The sequence below is a fragment of the Protopterus annectens genome, chromosome 6.part1, assembly GCF_019279795.1.
Source record: "Protopterus annectens isolate FY-2018-M chromosome 6.part1, PAN1.0, whole genome shotgun sequence".
Classification (NCBI taxonomy): Eukaryota; Metazoa; Chordata; order Ceratodontiformes; family Protopteridae; genus Protopterus; species Protopterus annectens.
In genome coordinates this window covers 152,801,964-152,822,197 of record NC_056738.1, presented here as the reverse complement: position 1 = coordinate 152,822,197, position 20,234 = coordinate 152,801,964, and the positions used below count along the sequence as shown (strand labels likewise).

General features: G+C 36.3%; 1 protein-coding gene across 2 annotated transcripts in view; it reads left to right on the top strand.

The window, feature by feature from the left end:
- CERS6 (ceramide synthase 6) overlaps window positions 1–20,234 on the top strand; it is a 1,480,586-nt gene that overhangs the window by 530,260 nt on the left and 930,092 nt on the right. For both annotated transcript variants that reach the window (XM_044075592.1, XM_044075593.1), the window contains exon 3: window positions 11,883–12,013. In XM_044075592.1, the coding sequence (XP_043931527.1) occupies window positions 11,883–12,013 (131 nt within the window). The remainder of the gene's footprint in view (window positions 1–11,882; window positions 12,014–20,234) is intronic.

Below are 20,234 nucleotides of genomic sequence, written 5' to 3'. Positions count from 1 at the left end.
ATAGCTCCAGACTGGCCAAGACAGCACTGGTACCCATTGCTAAAGAGCATGTCACGGACAAAACCTTGGCTTCTGCCACAATGGCCGCTTCTCCTGACACAGCACAATTACAAAACTCTGCATTCCAACCTGAAAACATTACAGCTAGCTGCCTGGAAAATACCTTGACTCCTCACCAGGATAAGCTATCCAAGAGAGTGAAGGATATCATCATGGAAGCTCGCAGACCTTCCACACGAAAGGCATACTCAGCAAAATGGAAAAGATTTCACACCTGGAGCACCTCAAAGGGCCTAGATGCAACAGTTATGAACAATATCCTGGAATATTTAGCAGAAATGCTCCACAATGGCCTGTCTTACTCTTCCATTAAAATTCATGCTTCAGCAATTTCAGCAGAGTACAATACTGATCCTCCTGTCTTCTCTCATCCTCTACTAAGACAGTTTCTAAGAGGAATTAAAAACATCAATCCTCCAAGGAAACCACCACTGCCTACTTGGGACCTTAACTTCGTGTTGAAAAAACTAACACTGCCTCCCTTTGAACCAGCAGCATCTGCAGAACTACAGTTCCTCTCTTGGAAAACTGCCTTCCTTCTGGCCATAACCTCAGCAAGAAGAGTATCTGAGTTACAGGCCCTCATGGCAGTACAGCCATTTCTTATTTTTCATCAAGACAGAGTCTCATTGAGAACCAATCCTTCATTTATGCCAAAGGTGGTATCTAGGGTCTCATTAAACCAAGCTATTCACCTGCCTACCTTCTTTCCAAATCCACAAAACAAAGGGGAAAAGCTTCTGCACACCCTGGACATACACAGACAGTTGTGCTACTACTTGGACAGAACTAAAAATTACAGAAAAACTGACCAGTTGTTTGTAGCATATGCTGCTGGTGCACAAGGAAAAGCAATTTCAAAACAATTTCAAAATGGATAGGGAATTGCATTCGTTTCTGTTGCTCCTTTCATGGAAAAACGGTGCCAGCTAACATTAGACCTCATTCGACCAGAGCCACAGCCACCTCCACAGCCTTCTTAAGAGGGGTGGCTACCAAGGACATTTTAGAAGCTGCTACATGGAGCTCTGTGCATACATTTTCCAAGCATTACAACTTACCTTTATATTCCAGATCCAGAGCAGGCTTTGCTACGGCAGTCCTGCAGGGCATTACACCATCCTTTACATAGATCCTCCACCCCCAGATTGACTATGGTATTCTACCCATATGTGATGACTGCAGATGCATCCTTAAAGGACATAGTACAGTTTTGTACCTACCATAAATGTAGATGTCCGATAGGTATGCATCTGCAGTCAACCTCCCTCCTTCCCCTCTGTGGTATTTCTTGGGTACATTCCCCTCTCATAGCTAGCTGGGGTTATCTATTATGGTGTATTTGTTTTTATATATGTATATATTTTTGTGCATGTTTGGAATTTATTGCATTTCTCCAAATTTAGCCTTCCTTAGAGGGCACCTGGCATCTGGGGCAAGAAAGACTGAGGAAGATGGCCTTTTATACCTCACGGGGGAAGGGGCGGGGTGACTTCAGCTGACGCCGGACCCAGACTTTGGAATCCGGCCGACAGAAGGGCTGCCTGAGGCAGGACAACCCATATGTGATGACTGCAGATGCATACCTATCGGACATCTACATTTATGGTAGGTACAAAACTGTACTTTTTAAAGGGTAAAGTGACCAAAGTACCACACGATTTGACTTCTGCACATTTCTGTAATGTATTTACTGTTCTGTTAGTTGCCTGAAGCTGTATTTTCCATCTACCTGAATAAAATGCTTCTAACTACAAATATATTTTTCCTTGTTTTAAATTCTTCTTGCCAGTCATTAAAAGCTGACCAACAAGAGGCAGGTACTCGGTTTCCATTTTGTTTGTTTCTTTTTAAGATTTTCTAAAGTAGCTGTATCAAAAGTTCCACCCTCAGAGAACTGCAGTGCTTTATCATTTTAATGATAATTTTACCAAAAAATTACAACTGTCTCTTCCATATATATTAAACATATGTGTAGTTGGAGTTCCAAACTCCATTGTTTTTAATACCCCCACAATTGTAACATTACATCCTCACATGTATTAAAATCCATTTTTTTACACTAGGTAATGATATGTAAGTGATTAAAACCAACTCCCATACATATATGAGTAATACCCACTCACATATGGAAGTATATATTTTGTGATTAAAATCCACTTCCATATGAAATGCATGCATTGTAACACTTGTTTAACCTACTCTCGTACAAAATTACTAAACTACTTAGAAACTATATAACAAAACAGCTTACCTGTAGATACTTCAAACTCTGCTGAAGATGGAAAATTATAACTATGTGCTGACACACCAGAAATACATCACACAGAAAGCCTGTCAAGAATGGGCCCAAAAGGTGATTTCTGCTGCAGCAACTCATTGACATCTTGAAATCCAAGACTTCACGGTACCAAACATGAAAATAACTTCACGCAGCACAGTTCAGCAGAGTAGCATACTGTCCTTTATTGTAAAGAACGCATGTGTGTGGGAGACTAAGCAATCAAGGCCTTGTTTCCTCAAACACAATAAACGTCATTCTTTTATACTGTAATAGATTCTAAACAGAATATTTTTATCTATTAAACTATAGACAGTAATCAATTAAAACTTAACACCTTTATGTTATTTTATTTAGAATCTATCATCTGTGCTTTTCCTTATTAGGCATGTGTTCCAATCTTCCATGTTGGAACTTTCTAAACTGGTAATGTTCACTTTAGCAATGGAAGAAAACTAAGACAGGCCCAGGTTGCCAGGATCCATCGTGAAACAAGATAGATTCCACAGAGAGAAAAATATGTATACACTGAACATTTTCCCCATGCTTCTCCCTTCACGATAGATCTAACAAAAGGCTCTTGGCAAATTCCACTAGCCTCAAATGCCAAGAAGAATATGACATTTTACAAATCAGATGAGATCTTCCTTTACTGAGTTTTGCCTTTTAGTCTCCATTGAACATCCACAACATTCCAGAGGCTAATGGAAAAAATCCTTAGATTCCTCCACATCACATATCTAGCAGCCTGCCTAGCTAATATTGTATGAAGATTGGAGCAGCCTGATACCCAAAGTACAAGATGTTTAAATTCTGTCTTTGTCAATTAATAGCCAATGTAGCTAAGTGAAAGTTGGTTATGGCAGCAACCTGCTATCTAGGCTAGATAGTGATGCTACAGCCTGAGAAAGTTGAAGCAGTACAGAAGCGCTCCATACCAAATACAGAAATGCAAGTCATGGATTATTTGCACCCTGACTAATGATAAAGCTTCACCGTTGGTGAAATGGGCAAATGAAATGAAACCGCTAAATATGCTGTGTTCATATTCCATGCGCATAATCCCCAACTTTCTGAAACAATTGTTAGTAAACACAGGTGCCTTTGAGGTGATCATTGGCACAGCCTTTTCACAAATTGTTTTTGGGAAGGAACACCCAATCTGCTGTATTAGCACTAAGAAGTGCTATATGGCTACTGAAAGAGATTGGTCATTAAATGGGCCCTCCCACACTTAAATACTGCTAAATGTACAAGGTGTTGATGATTGTAAACACATCATAATCCACTTCAGCTGCCTACCATCAAAGGATACCAACCTGATGTTATCTTGATGGGCACTGACTCTACAAGTGTTCAGTTTTAAAGTCCATCATTGACCAGTCTGTGGTCCCAAACAATGCAGATAGGCTATCCCACACTTACAGCATATCTGCTCAGGCTCAAACTGATGGTTCTGCGCTATGGGTAGTCATGTAACATAGCAATGGCTGGTGCCTTAGCTCAGAAATGGACAAGCTAATAAATGTCAGTGAGATACAGCTGCAAGCAGGATTATTTAAGGCCATTTCTCTACGTCTAATCAAACTAATGACATTTGCATCTAAAGGGGTCTTGGGAGGACTGAACAAATATGTATACCAGATAGAAGACCGTCTGGAGGGTGTTCATGTGAGGGACAGGAGCAGTTGCCCTTTAAAGGGGAGACCACTTTCATGTATATCTGCATCTGAGGAACTGCAAGGAGAAAGGACTTAAGGTTATCCTTGTTTGTGAGAAAGTATAAAGAAAAGCCTGTTGAAGTCCCTGTATTGTGAAGTCCCTGTAAATGCTTTTCATTTATTTTAGCCATTTGTTTTGCCAGGACTCTTATGAAATAATGCTTATGATTATATTGGAACATTGCTTGAATCTTGAACTTTGTAAAGTCAGGAAGGTATCAACATTTGTCAGAGGAAGAGTTTATATGAGACAGCCATTGGGTATTTCAGACTGAACTTCCTGTGTAACCTGCATTTATTTATTGTAAATACATATGAATTTCAAAAGCATCAAAATAATCTAGTTGAGCACAAATGCTTGAAAATAAAACCTATCAAAAAAAAAGAAAGAAAAGAATTTATACATTTGAATATTTTTGTTTGAATTGGGGCAAGCCCTCCTGCACTATCCATGCTTCCTGCTACTAATATGTACCAGCTGTGAGATTGCACTGCAGTTGGTAAAGCACAAATTCTTGAATCCCTGCTGTACTGGAGTCTTGTACAAACAAAAAAGCCAGTGTGTATGTGATAAGCTGATTTTTGTGATTAAATAAGAAAAAAAAAACTTTCACTGCATTCAGTCCAATTTTGTCTGAATAATGATAGTGTTAAAGAAAGGGCTTCACTAAGGTAAGGTTTAGGAGGGTCCATGTTATAAACACGAAAGACAAAACTAGCAAATACATCTACATCGACACATAAAGGTCGATGTACAAAAGAGCGAAATACGTAATTGGCGAAAATGAAAACGTATTTGCTTGGCCAGCAGGGCAATCATGGGGATGAAGAAATATATCCTGTTCCCCACTGTAGTGAGGTCTCGGAGTTGGTATATTTAAGTAGGGAGTGTGTGGGAGGGTGCAGGGTGGCTTGCCCTCCTGCAAAAGTGTGTTAATTTAATTTTATTTAGTTATTTTGAGCTGCATGGCGCTGTTGGTTGACTAAATACGTTCGGCGTTTTCATTTTCGCCTATTACGTATTTCACTGTTTTTGTACATCAACCTTTATGTGTCGATGTTGGAGTATTCGCTGTTTAGGGCTTTTGTGTTTATAATATAGATCCGGTTTAGGATTAGCATGAATTATTAGTGTGGGCAGGGTGAGTTTGCAACTTTTGGCCCCAGACAGCCTATTTATGTATTTTATTTATTGCTTTTTCTTAATGTGCACAATCACAATTTATTTTTACTTCTCTCTTACACCACAGTTTGTGGTTAATCCAACTTGACAAAACATTCCCACCTGCATCAGTTTGAATATTTGCAGTAGCAGTTTTAATACTTTCTCTTTGAAAATAAAATTTGCTGTGCTAATGCCACAGACGTTTCAGTTTTACTTCAGCTCTCAGATGGTCGAAATTCATTAAGGTCTCTGGATTTATTTGCATGCTAGTCCTTAAATGACCTCAATAGAAGCTCAAGTAAAATTGTGGGAGCATTCTTTTAAAACATTTGAGACTTTTTTAAGGAAACATTCCACATTACACGTTACATAGGACACATAGTTGTAGGGTTGCCAACTTTTCATGTCAAAACTTCTGGACATGTACGTGAAAGCAAAATGCGTGCAGAGTAGAAGTGTGCATTAACCTCCCCTCGAGGGGACTGACATACAATATTACTGTGCTCAGTCAAACATAGTCTTGTGTTCTTCAATGTCAGTGACAGTGTCCCTGGACTGTTCAGAAAAATTCTGGACAGTTGACATCCCTACATACTTGTAAAAATGAGTTGTGGCACTTTGCTATTAAGTGATGTGATATGGATATTAATAGTGTCTGATCTGTTTAACCAGAGGAGTATGACTGTTTATAGCCCATTTTCAGTAGAGGTCCAAGGGTACAAGTTCCACACTTACATAATGTAGAAATGGTTTAACTAGTATGAGGCACTTTAAAACTATTTACATGTAAGACCACGTAGGCACTTGGCAGAGTTTCATTTACACTGCCGATTAAAACATACAAGTTCTGGAGTGCATCAGTTCATATAGTAAGATGATTCAGTTCAATTCAGGAATTCTGTGCTGAGTGGTAACTGGCACAGAGACTTATTGTTTCTCCCCACTACCATCATTTACCCAAAAGTGCTGACCTACCATTCTGTAATTTAGACACAGCAATTCATTTTCCATAATGCCTTCATAAGATATTGAGAAGAGCAGGAATTTAAAAAAAAACATATAATTATACACATTAATCATTGAAGACAGTTAGAGATTAACTTTAAAGTTTGAGAGTAAATGATTCTAAGTAGACCTTGACACATCAGTTTTTGTCCTGACTATGATTCTTCAGCAGTCCGATACTTACTTCTAACTGGACCATCATATTCATTTTTATCTGTAATCTAATTAAAAATTCAGTCTGACATCATGCACTTCCTTTCTGTTTATGATCTTTCCATGACCTTACATTAGCTTTCTGTATGAAGTTCAAGAACTTTCTAATTTATAAAATTTAACTTGCACTGGGTGACAGGCGTTTGTGAAGCATGTTTTGTGCTCTTTCTGTGTATAGTCAGATCATATAGAATGAACAAAGGTGCTCACCAGCATGTCATAGATATGCTATATCCATGATTTCTGGTTATGCAGGTACAGTGGAAATAATTACATTCTTATATTTGTGGTTTACTTGAAGGTACTGCAGTTACATTTCTAGTATGACCATTCTAATCATGAAAAGTCTGTAAATTGTGTGCATCATGTTTCTACCCTAACCACACTGCTGTATGAATGTTTATTGACTGACGTTTTAGGCATATATTCAAAGATGAAAAAAATCCCTGTAATGATCTTGAAACAGGTATCTGATCTTTCACTTTCTATGCACTTTTTATTTTCATCATCATTCACTTCACTTCACGTTTATGCAAGTTGTTCGCCATATCACTGTACTGCTGAAAGAAGCTAGCTGAGTAGTTCTAGAGGAAGACAAGAAAATTCTAAGTTCCCTTTTTTATCTAGGCAGCCAGTTATAACATAAACAAAAATAGTCTTGTTTGTTGGTTATCAGAGCCCACCAAGATAACTTAGAGTGAAAGAAAAATAGTACGTATGCATTATCACAACCAGATTTTAGAAGTTGTATACTTTGTTGTTTTTCTCAGAAAAGAGGTTTCTTAAGCTTGAAAGGGGTGTGTATGCAAATAAGTAGTTATATGTCCCCAAGGCTTTGAAGCAGGGAGAGGAAAAATGTTCATATTGTCTACTCATGTGTGGTGTGTGTCATTTTTTCGATGAAGTCCGCTGTGCCACACTGCGTCGCAAATCGTGCTTTGCTGATTACAACCTCGGCAAAGGAAAGTTGCTCAGGAATATTGTCTGACTGCTTAGGGTCAGTAACCATCCAAACCTAAGGTGCCTGCAACAAAAGCTGAGTAAGTGGACACTGATTCCTCAGGGACTGATGCCTGTCTCCCCAGTGGGAGTCCTCGCCCTGGAACGTTAAACGGTTATCCCGCTTCAGAAGGATAGTCCTGTTTATCTGAAGTTGTGTTTTCGCACCAGCCAGTCACAGTACTACGAAGAGGTGCTGTACATGCTGAATGATTCACACACAGATCTCCCAAACGTAGCAATCACCCATTGCAGTGTGTACACATAAACAGATTTCAAATGGGTCGGTGGTGAGTTGCATGAGTTCGAACAGGAGCGATGACTGAGAAGCAGCAATCCTTCTTATAAGGCTGAAAGGCCATTACCCAGGAAGACAAATTCTCATGTTATTCCTCTTCACATGTAAATAACAATCGTACAGAATAGTTCTGAAGACTTTATATACTCCATCTTAGGATAGCAGACCTAGTTTTGCAGAAACATAATGATTTCTGCGACTACTGAAATCTGATTGCGATAATACGCAAGTACCAGAAAAACGAATTACTTTGTTTAGCATTGGTTAATTAATAGGTAGCTCTAATTACAATTTTGCATTATCTCCATACATAATATCTTATAATTTAGTACATCAGATGTACAGCTTTCTCTATGAATTTGGCTGTATAATTTTTTTTCAGACTTCATTTATTTTCTGTCTCATAAATACTATTTCAGACCAATTTGTTTATTTTAATATATTCATATTAAGTATTACTCTAAGTATAAAGATTTCTTATACAGTAATACAGTAGACGGTTTGTGGATGACGTCTTAATGTTATGGAATGGAAATACTGAGTTGCTGAGGGAATTTATTAGTCATATGAATTCATCTACTTCCTTCTTCAGTTTTACTTATGAGAGCTCTTTAATTAATGCTAACTTTTTGGATATCACCATTAAGAAGGATAACTGTGGCAATGTAACTACTACCTTATTTAGAAAATCTTGTTGGAAAAATAGCATCCTACATTATGATAGTTTACATCCACTCTATATTTTCCGCAACATTGTAAAAGGCCAGATGATAAGGATACTTAGAATATGTAGTAGTGAGTTAGATGCTATGGAGCTAATAAAGGACCAAAAACAGCATTTTATAGATAGAGGCTACCCAGTTGAACTAGTTAATGACACAATTAACACTCTTTTTGAAATGCCCAACCATTTATTAAATGTACATTATGCTAATTATAAGAATGAGAAATATAAAGATCTAACATATGAAATTAAATATAGTAATGATGTTGATAATCTAATTAAAATTATTAGGGGAAACTGGAAGATTTTGTCCCTAGACCCCGGATTATCACAAATAGTAGGAAAGAAACCTACATTTAGATTCACCAACTGTCTAAATATAAAGAGATTACTATGTAAAGAAAAATTGGATATACCAATTACTGATATAAGGGCAAACTTAAAAACTGGTACTTTTGCATGTAGCAAGTGTTCATTATGTAGGTATATCCATAAAATACAAATTCCTAGTATCTTAAGAACCAACATAGAATTCAAACCTGCCTTTTATGTCACCTGCAATACCAGGGGAGTTATCTATCTTGCAGTTTGCAATCAATGCGATGGATTTTATGTAGGGATGACAACGCGCCGTCTCAGGGATCGTATCTACAATCATGTCTATGACATCAGAAGGGCTAACCCTGCTAATGCCCTAGCGGTGCACTGTCAAGATAGACCCCAACATTACTTTAGTTTTCTGGTGTTGCAAGTATTAAATTCCAACAAGAGAGAAGGTGATACCTTAAGTAGTATTGAGTTACTTGAACTGAGATGGATATTGAAACTGAAGGCCCATATTCCACCAGGTCTTAACACAGTGGTCAGTATACGCCCTGCTCTGCTAGGATCGTAGTGATACACTGTCGGATATTTAAATGGCCCTTCTTGACATACCATTATATTTTCTCATTGTCTCTTTTTTTACATCTATATGAGATTACTCACTCCCATATGGCTAGTTCCATAGGATTTGATTCATCTGACACCCCTCCCAGATATACTTATTTGATCATAAAGTTTGTGCTATGCTGTTCCGCCTATGGTTAAAGCTTCGCAAATCATGAATATATATTTTATAACTTGAGGCCTTTGAATTGTTAATTGCTGCTTGTAATATAATCTATTAGTATATAGCATCATGAGATGCTTAATTTTGCTATATACTGAATTTCAATATGCCCATTTTATATACCAATATATTTGGATCATCAGTGGTGGCTGAATGTTCATAAAAGCTTGGATTTTATAGCTGAATTTACTAAACAATGTCTGATACAAGTGGTATAAGAACAATAAATCATGTCTATATGCGTTCTTTGATTAGATATGCATTAAATATATAGTGCTAGTATGACGCGTTCATAGCGTCTTTGAAATGCATTACTATTATAGCTATTTATTTATTGATAGTAAAAGCTGGAGTTTCTGTAATTGAAATTGCCATGTGATATCTGATGTTAAGCACTATGAGAAGAATGAATGGCATATATGCAAATTTTGCGTATAAGCTTAAGCTTAGGCTTAAGGTAGAAGTGCATATATAATATTTTGCATATTTTGCATTTATATTGCCATTATATCAATTTTAAAGGATCTATGGTTGTTTTAATATATGTGATATAGGCGTTTTTATGCCTTAATTTGCCAGTACTGAATGAAAAAACATGTTAGCATTTTAAATAATGTACTGGCACCTTATATGATAGTTTTTAGATATATATGATGTAAGTATTACTGTTGTATTTTGCTATGAAATGCTTTTTATTGAATGTTAGCGTTTTAATACAGGCGTAGAAATGACACTCATTAAGATTCATATTATATGGATCTTGGAACTTGTTTCTTTAAATGTAGAATGATTGTTGTTCTTTTAACTAGATAATTAATTGTTGATTAATTGCTTAATTATTGTGGTTTTGTGTATATATTCTGCACCAGTTTTATGTGATTTGTAACCTGATGAAGCGCACCTGTGTGTGCGTGAAAGCGCTCGTTCAATAAACCTGTTTTTTACTTTTCATGGTGGTTCCTGACAGTTTCTTCATATCCTTCTTATAAGGCTGAAAGGCCATTACCCAGGAAGACAAATTCTCATGTTATTCCTCTTCACATGTAAATAACAATCGTACAGAATAGTTCTGAAGACTTTATATACTCCATCTTAGGATAGCAGACCTAGTTTTGCAGAAACATAATGATTTCTGCGACTACTGAAATCTGATTGCGATAATACGCAAGTACCAGAAAAACAAATTACTTTGTTTAGCATTGGTTAATTAATAGGTAGCTTTAATTACAATTTTGCATTATCTCCATACATAATATCTTATAATTTAGTACATCAGATGTACAGCTTTCCCTATGAATTTGGCTGTATAATTTTTTTTCAGACTTCATTTATTTTCTGTCTCATAAATACTATTTCAGACCAATTTGTTTATTTTAATATGTTCATATTAAGTATTACTCTAAGTATAAAGATTTCTTATACAGTAATATACACTGGTAACAAGTAATGAGGCTGTCTTGAAAGTCTGAGTGCTATTCTCTACAGTGTCCACAAATCGTTTTATTACATTTAGCTGATTTAAAGTTGGTTTAGTAGAACTACATGATTGAAGTAGTAGCCAGTGAATTGTTTTCCTGGTAAAGTTACTTGCCTCAATTTAAGGCAGACAGTATACCAGCCACAATTGTAGAAAAAAGGCCCAGAACTCTAAGACATAACTTTTAGCTCATGGTTGTGAACCTACTGTGCTTTATTAAATTTCATGATGACATTTTGTGCAGGTATTTTTCTGTAATTAAAATGCTGCTATGGTTAAGAAGGCATGAAGTCATTTTCTGCCATTATGTGGTGCAGCATTGGTAAGTGCAGCATGTAATTTAGAGATGTATATTAGTGCACTTGTGAAATAAATTGATACAGTAAAACCAAGGAAAGTAATTCCTTTAGTAATATTAAAAACAGTTACGTTTTGAACTTGATGTTCTTCTGCATTTCTAATTAGCCATCTTTACTTGTTAAATATTTTAAAACCATCCTATTGAGTTCTCAAACTTGTACCAGCTGTATGCATTGTTGTGTTATACACTGACAGTTATGCACAGCTGTGATATTCCTGATGCTTCTCGAAATATTGTTGGACTGCAGGTTATGTCACCACAACATCCGAGGAAAATGTAGCGTGCTCTTATTTACACGTATTTTACTTTTAGATTCACGTGTATTCAGAAATGGTTAATCCAGTACTATTGGTAACTTTAAGGAATTAAAGATTTTCTATTTAAAGTATATTTTTATGTAGAGAAAATCTTCATACACTTTAGGAAACCATATAAATATATTTAATCTTACATGTTCTTTTTCTTAGCATCCCGATGAAAAGCGTCTGGAAGGCTTGTCAAAGCAGTTAGATTGGGATGTGCGCACCATTAAGCAGTGGTTTCGGCAGCGAAGAAACCAGGAAAAGCCTAGTACCCTAACTAGGTTCTGTGAAAGCATGTAAGAAATCTTTTTATTTATTATTTCTTATGAGCACCAGGGCCATTGTGCTTTAATGTTATACAGTATAACCACTACAAGTGAAATTTCCTTGTACTAAATCCTACGACATTCAGATAGACTTGTGATCTTTACTGCCACAATTGTATCTTCAAAAGCGTGTTGTTTCTGAAAATTACAAGTATAATCAGTCATTTATTCAGTTAGTGGCAGAATGTTCTAAATTTTTTGTATGTATTGTTAAATTATTTTTCTCATGTGACAACATATGTGTTGGATATAGGCAGGCCTTGAATCACTAAATTAGTTTATCCTTAGAATGTTGTTACTACATGAATGTAAATGTAAAATCGTATGTTGCATTGTAATTTGTATATTACTTTTCCTCCTTACTACTAGAACTATCCTGGGTCTTAATTTTATGTACAAATACTTGGTTAACAAGCTGGAGCATATTATATTATGTAGCCTCTTGGAGTGCAACACATGTTTACTGAGCTGTTCCTTCAGCCTTGTCTATTAAGTGTGAATGAGTGATTAAAGCCTTTTTTGTTTCTTAACTCAAATATAAGTGTTCTGGTAGGCAGAAGACTGCAATTATATTGCAAAACAATGATTTAACAGTTGTTTACAGCCCCTCCCTTGTTTTGGTGGTATTCTAAAACAAAAAAAATTATAATTTTGATAAATGTTCAAATAAAATTATCCAATTTAAGTTGAGAGTCATAGACAGTTAACACACAGGGCACTGCTAGCTAGCAACCCTGCAGAGATTCAAAAACTGCACAATGCGTGCCTTCAAAGGTAGGACCTGCTCTGTGAAATGTTCTCCAGAATATTAGCTCTGTACAACTGAGCAACAGTCATCCATGAATCCCACCCTTAAACGCTGCTGTTTTTTTAAATAAGTGCAATCATTTCAAAATTTACATTAAATTCCTTTTGTGCATTTTGATACTTTACTAACCCACAGAAAAAGCTAATATAGTAGGGCAGTTCTTGGAATTAACACATCATTATTTACCAAAGAATTTTAACCTGTTTGATATCAGGCCAGGTTTAAGAAGATATTAAAATTGGACCTATGTGGTGCAGTTGGGCTCCACTCCTTCAGGGTACTAGTCTATGACTGGGTCAGTATGCCTTATAAGTTTATAGGTTAGTACTATGCTGTTTACCTTGCAGGCCATTTTAAGCCTAGCCAAATTTCCCATGCTAAGGGAAGAATTGCACTCTGTATTTTGTGCCTATGAGGTAAACACCTTAACCCTTTTGCTAAACCGCAACCCCAAGGTTCATAGATAAATACTAGGCTAGGCTAAGCTCCCCTTGTGGATCATTTTAAGCCTAAACAATTTCCCTTTCAAATATGAGAATCAAATTCTGCACCTTGTATCTGTGAGGTAAACACCTTAACTGTTATACCAACCCCCTATATGGTCTAGAGATTTGCTTGAGAAGACACTACAGCAAAATTTAAGGCCTTTTCCTACTGGTGGTCTTGTTAGGGTAGTGAACAACGTTTTCTGTCATGCATTACACTAATGGCTAGTCCGGTATTAATAACTACAGCTTCATACCTGTTCTGTTACTCACTGTGTTAGGAACTTGCACTCCCATAGTGGTCACTTGCTGTTAGAGTACTCAAGGATTTCACCCCTTCACTGTTTGGATTAATCATCTGGCATTGCATTCTGTTCCACTTACTGTCTGTGAAGATGATAGGACCAGTCTTAATTTGAAGACTGAAATAGGTATTGTACTTTTTTTTGCTTCCCTTGGTGATGTGGACCTTTTGGCTGGTTGCTAATAAGTTCAGTTAGAAAAATAACCATTAAACAGTCCGTCTCAGACAATGTGAAAACCAACATCAGTAAGCATATAATAATAGTGATGATGATGAAAATAGCAATAATAATAACAATAACAACAAATAACGGGTACTGTGGTATTGGGTAACTTCTGATCACCGAGACTTGTGACTGGATGTTACCATTTCAACAGTATGTCATAGAAATGCTTGCTGCAGTTAGAAATGAGAATAAAATAATCCAAAAAAAGTGAAACACCGTGTGTGCGTGTGCGTGCGTGTGTGTGTGTGCGTGCGTGTGTGTGTGTGCGTGCGTGCATGTGTGTGTGTGTGCGTGTGTGCGTGTGTGTGTGTGTGCGTGTGTGTGTGTGTATGTGTGTGTGCCTGCGTGTGTGTGTGTGTGTGTGTGTGTGTGTGTGTGTGTGTGTGTGTGCGCCTGCGTGTGTGTGTGTGTGCCTGCGTGTGTATGTGTGCGTGCGGGTGTGTGTATTTTGAGTAATGGGAGGAAGAGATGGATAGAAACATGACTTACTTAACTGAAAATGAGAAAACAGCAATGGAAACCATTTGACACAAATTACTTCAGGGAGTATTCCAGTTTCTTGTTAGCATACAAAATGTGGAGAGTAAGTAGAAACTTCATCCATGTTCTAGCTTTGATTGGACTGGGGAGACATTTGGGTAAGGTATAAAAACTCTATTAGCATTGTATGTTCACCTTAAGGCATTCTGTGATTTCCTCACACCTTACAAAACAATGCTTAGTGACTACAATAAAATTATGCTTGCATGTAATCCTTACTGTAGCCCTTGTGACCTGGGATATGGCTAGAAAAGATCTGCATATAATTAGTTCACTTAGACAGTTTAAGAAATAGTTATATAAATAGTTATATAAATAAAGGTAAACTTTCAGAAATAGTCTGTGAGCAATGCCACTTCTAAGGACTGGCATGATATTATCACCATCATTTTTTGTTGAACATTCAAAGGAAGTTAAAAGTTTTATGTGGTTTATAAAAACATATTAACTGTAATAAGGTATGAGAATTAACTGAGTAAGGAATTCCAACCATTCAGAAGAAGTGCAGGAGGTGATCTGAAACCCATTTAGGAAGAAGAGGTTACTTATGAGATGAGTATGTGTAATGGAGGTTAGTAGCAGTTCATGCTCTTTTTGGCCTCCCATCTTCTAAAATCATAAAATTCAGCCCTACTGACTAATTTGTCAAGTACTTTCTGGCATCAAGAACATCAGACATGTTAGGTAAAAACTAGAGACTGTCTGTGTCAGAAGGTTTTACCAGGTTTCAGGTTTCAAAATGAGCCTGCTTTGCATGGTCTTCTTGGTGCTGTCTGTAGTATCCCCCCCAAAAGGAGTTTGTTTAGTAATTAACATGCTAAGATAGGGTTTTATTGTATTTATAGGTTCAAAAGTTCCATGGGGGGGGGGCATTTTAACCCTTGCACAATTTCTCTTTTTGTGCTCAAAGTAGCCTATCTGATTTAGTTATAGATTTGGCTTATTTATTCATTTATTTATCTGTTTAAGGTTTGTTAACTAAGGTGAAGCACTGATCCACCTAGACCATTTTCAGACTCAGCTTGTTGAAAATACAACAGACACAATAAACTTTAATCAGTATCAGTACAACATTGATAATGTAAGGCAAGCATGCCGAGAGGTATATGCTAGGATAATATGTATCATAAGTGAGCACAGCCATAAGTAGACATGATACTAAGTTTCTTGAGTGAATTATTTTAAGAAGAGTATCAGTGCGTTATTAAAAGTATGGAGAAAATAATATGCCAAGTGTTTGCTGTACATATGATTGTTAGGCATGGGTCAAGTGAGTGGAAGAGGGGAAAAACACAGTAAGGAGAGAGAAAAAATAAGTGTGAGAGGGCAAATGCATAGCTAGGATCAGGGGAAGGTGTCTTCAGTGCATTACTGGCATTCAGATGTTGGTACTGCATTTGTGGTCCAAACTGAAGTGCTAAGGCACTCTACGTGTAGGAGAAACTGTAGAAGCTGCTTGACACAAATGCTTTTTGTTGTTTTTGCTTCTCAACATAAAGTTTAGGGGGATACCAGATGGTGAATAGCACCAGGCACAATAACAGCTAGCTACCCCCTTGTAGGAGGGAAAGACAATGGGAAAGCTATCTTCTACTCACCTTCAGGAGATCTGGGAAGTAGTACAGAAATATGGTCACATGTTTACTGGTAAGCCAGAGTGCCCCCACCTGATGAAGTACCATTTAGACATCAGCCCGCAGTGGACCAAAAATCAGGCCCCTTATAGTGTGCCTGAGTGAGTTAGATAAATCCTGAGAGTGAAACTACAGGTGTTTTGCTGCCTACTTTACCATAATAAACCTTAGTAATACATGCTAACCTAACCCTGCCCCTCAATGCTAATGTGCATCTTAACTTTAAAAAAAGTCCTTCCCATGACACTACCACTGTACTAGACAGCTTGGAATCTCACCATGCATTGACACACACACATACACACACATACACACACATACACACACATACACATACACACACACACACACACACACACACACACACACACACACACACACACACACACACACACACACACACACTCCCCTAACCTAATCCTGAATACTAACAATGACACCAGTTAATGTACCCCCTTACCTAACACTTACTATAAACCCAACCCACAAACATTTGCACAAACGCACACACCTAGTATACATCCCTCTTATCAAAAAGACGCTGCTCCCAATAACAATAAAGGCTGTCCTCCATAGTAATCCTTGTAACTTTGTATGTGTAATCAATCCACAAGCCAAAACGAATTTCAGTAAACTCACACCTTATTTATTAACATTTAAAATAGTAGAAACAAAAACGGATTTAGCGCTTTCATCTCCACCACGGAGACTTCATCAGACTCATCTGTTTCATATCTAAACCAATTTTTATAACAGTACATTCATTCTAATTGGCTGGCCAATCAGTGTTAAAATTAAAACATGCCGAATATTTAACACGTCATTCCAAATGCTGAAGTGTTTCATTCATGAGAAAGCAGTCCTTTGAATAATTTGTAAATACAAATACAACATGTCATTTATTTAATACATGTATATAAAAATAAATAGATAATAAATAAGAAAATAGACTTAAATACAAAATTCTGCACACTTCCTTGGGTAAAAATGTGTATATATGTATGTGCGTATAAAAAGAATATTAAAAACATATTAAAAAAAGAGTTACATCAGGGAAATGAAGGGAAATATATCTCTGGTTATTGAAGGGACAGTATACAAGGGACCGCAGTAATAATATTAAAAAACTTTAAATACCATAGGTAACAATACTTTTTGACTGAAAGTGATATCCTAATAAAGTGCTTCAATTAGTGCATTTAAAAATACTATACTATTTTATTGTAACTGAAAATGAAAGGTATGGTTAAAAAAAAATAATATATATATATATATATATATATATATATATATATATATATATATATATATAAACCTAAAAACGAAATGTGAATTCATATGTTTCTTATATAGGGTTAGTTAGTATCGTCATTCTGGGTTATGTCTCTTAGAGAATACAAAAGGAACAAAATGTTAAAATTAAATTTGACAGTTAATGAAAGTAAACTACTTAGAGAGTTAAGTGAAAATGAAAATGTTTGTGTGATGAAACCAGATAAAAGGGGGTGAAGTTATACTCATGGATCAGTGGAATTATATTAATAGAATGATGGGTATACTGGACAAGGATAACAGATATGTTATTGTTTCAAGGATTGAAGTGAATATTTCATATAAGGGAATAGACTTGATTTTAGAGGATAATTTGTTACAGGGGTTGATTGACATCAACCTATACAACTTTTTAAAAGTTTCCAAACCAGTAATACCAGCCATTTTTGGCATTCCCAAGATACAGAAGTATTTGGATAATCCACCACTGAAACCCATTGTTTCCTCGCAAGGATCAAAAACCCGACCACTAGCGATATTTGTGGATACCAAATTAAAGAGGTTTTATGTTAATTTTCCACATATTTTGATAGATTCTTGGGATTTTTTGAATACAACTGGTTTTAGTCCATTCAAAGACAAAGTAATTTTCATTACTATAGATGTAAAGGATTTATTTTCAGTTATACCCCATACTGAAGGACTTAAATGATTTGAAAAAATGTTAATAGAAATGTTTTTTTTGACTACTGATGAATTTAAACTTGTATTGGAAAATATGGAATTAGTGTTGAAATACAATTACATTTACTTTCAGGGGGTCCTATACCACCAAATGGATGGGTTGGCTATGGGTTCAGCGTGTGCCCCTATGTATGCCAATATTATTATGTTATATTGGGAGCAACAATATGTGTTTAAATCTACATATTATCAAAATATTAAGAGGTACTACCGTTTTTTGGACGATATTTTTATCCTATAGGATGGACCCGAAGAAATGATTACAGAATTTATGTATTATATAAATCATAGCACTAATTTTTTACAATTTACACATGAGATCGGTAAAGACGAAATACACTATTTAGATGTCAGGTTACAGAAAGACTATGGTAAAAAGACCTATAGATCTAGTATATACAGAAAAGAATGCTATTTGAATTCATACCTACACTATGAAAGTGACCATCCACACCATTTCAAAAAGAACATAGTAAAGGGGCAGATGATCAGAGTAGCTAGAATGACATCTGATAAAGTTGATTTTTTGGAAGAAATATATATATATATATATATATATATTTTTTTTAACCATACTTTTCATTTTCAGTTACAATAAAAATAGTATAGTATTTTTAAATGCACGAACTGAAGCACTTTATTAGGATATGACTTTGTCAAAAAGTATTGTTACCTGTGGCATTTAAAGTTTTTTAACATTATTATTGGGGTCCCTTGTATACTGTCCCTTCAATAACCAGAGATATATTTCCCTTCATTTCCCTGATGTAACTCTTTTTTAATATGCTTTTTATCCACACATACATATATGCACATTTTTATCCAAGGAAGTGTGTAGAATTTAGTATTTTAAGTCTATTTTCTTATTTATTATCTGTTTATTTTTATATACATGTATTAAATAAATGACATCTTGTATTTGTATATACAAATTATTCAAATAACTGCTTTCTCACGAATGAAACACTTCAGCATTTGGAATGAAGTGTTAAATATTTGGCATGTTTTAATTTTAACATTGATTGGCCAGCCAATTAGAATGAATGTACTGTTATAAAAATTGGTTTAGACATGAAACAGATGATTCTAATGAAGTCTCCGTGGCGGAGATGAAAGCGCTAAATCCATTTTTGTTTCTACTATTTTAAATGTTAGTAAATAAGGTGTGAGTTTACTGAAATTCGTTTTGGCCTGTGGATTGATTACACATACAAAGTTACAAGGATTACTACGGAGGACAGCCTTTATTGTTATTGGGAGCAGCGTCTTTTTGGTAGATTCGTGGTGGGACTTTTTGCTTTTGGATACATCCCTCTTACCTTTTTCAACAAAAGATCTATTTGATAAACTGGACATTTGCTATCTACCAAACACATGACACTCATATATGGGTATATACATACATGCATGCATGTAAGGGCTTATGACATTTCATTAGGAAAAAAAAAAACTTCCCCTACACCCCCTGCTAAATATGTATATCAGCTCTTAGATTAGGTTCATAGGTACGTACTAGGCTGTTAGCCCTAGGGCCTATATAAGCCTAGCCAAAAAGGTACCTTGGCTTTTGCCACCCAAGAAAATTATTTTCCTGTGCCCCTGTTGAACAGAACCACAGAAGGGATTGCTGGGGTGAATTTCCTATTTCCCATCCAATCATCAAGATTTTTCTTGAAGAGTGCTAATGAGGAGCTCTCTTTGACATAGATATGTAGTCTGTTCCAGAGTATGGGAAGTCTCTGGGACAGGAATCTATCCCTCCAGCATGTTCTGTTTATTGTGGTGACAAGGTGTAGGTCCCTAGAGCGTGTAGCTCGGCGGGATTGTGATTTCTTTAAGTGGAGCATGTCCAACAGCTCTGGGTTTGACATAGCTTTGTATGTTAGGCAGAGATCGCCAGTGAGTAGGTGATATGCGACGGAGTAAAGCTGGAGTTTTTTGAGACGGTCTGCATAGGGCATCTGTCTGAGGCCAGTAATCCTCTTTGTGAGGTATTTCTGTAGCCTTTCCAGTTGTTGTAGATGTCTTATGAGGTACATACCAAAAGGGGCATTGTACTCTATAATGGGTCTAATGACTGATGAGTAGAGGGGAACAATGACCTCTTTTTTTCTGGATGAGAAACCTTTTGTGATGAGGTGAGCCACGTAGAAGGATTTCCTGACCACTGTGGTGATG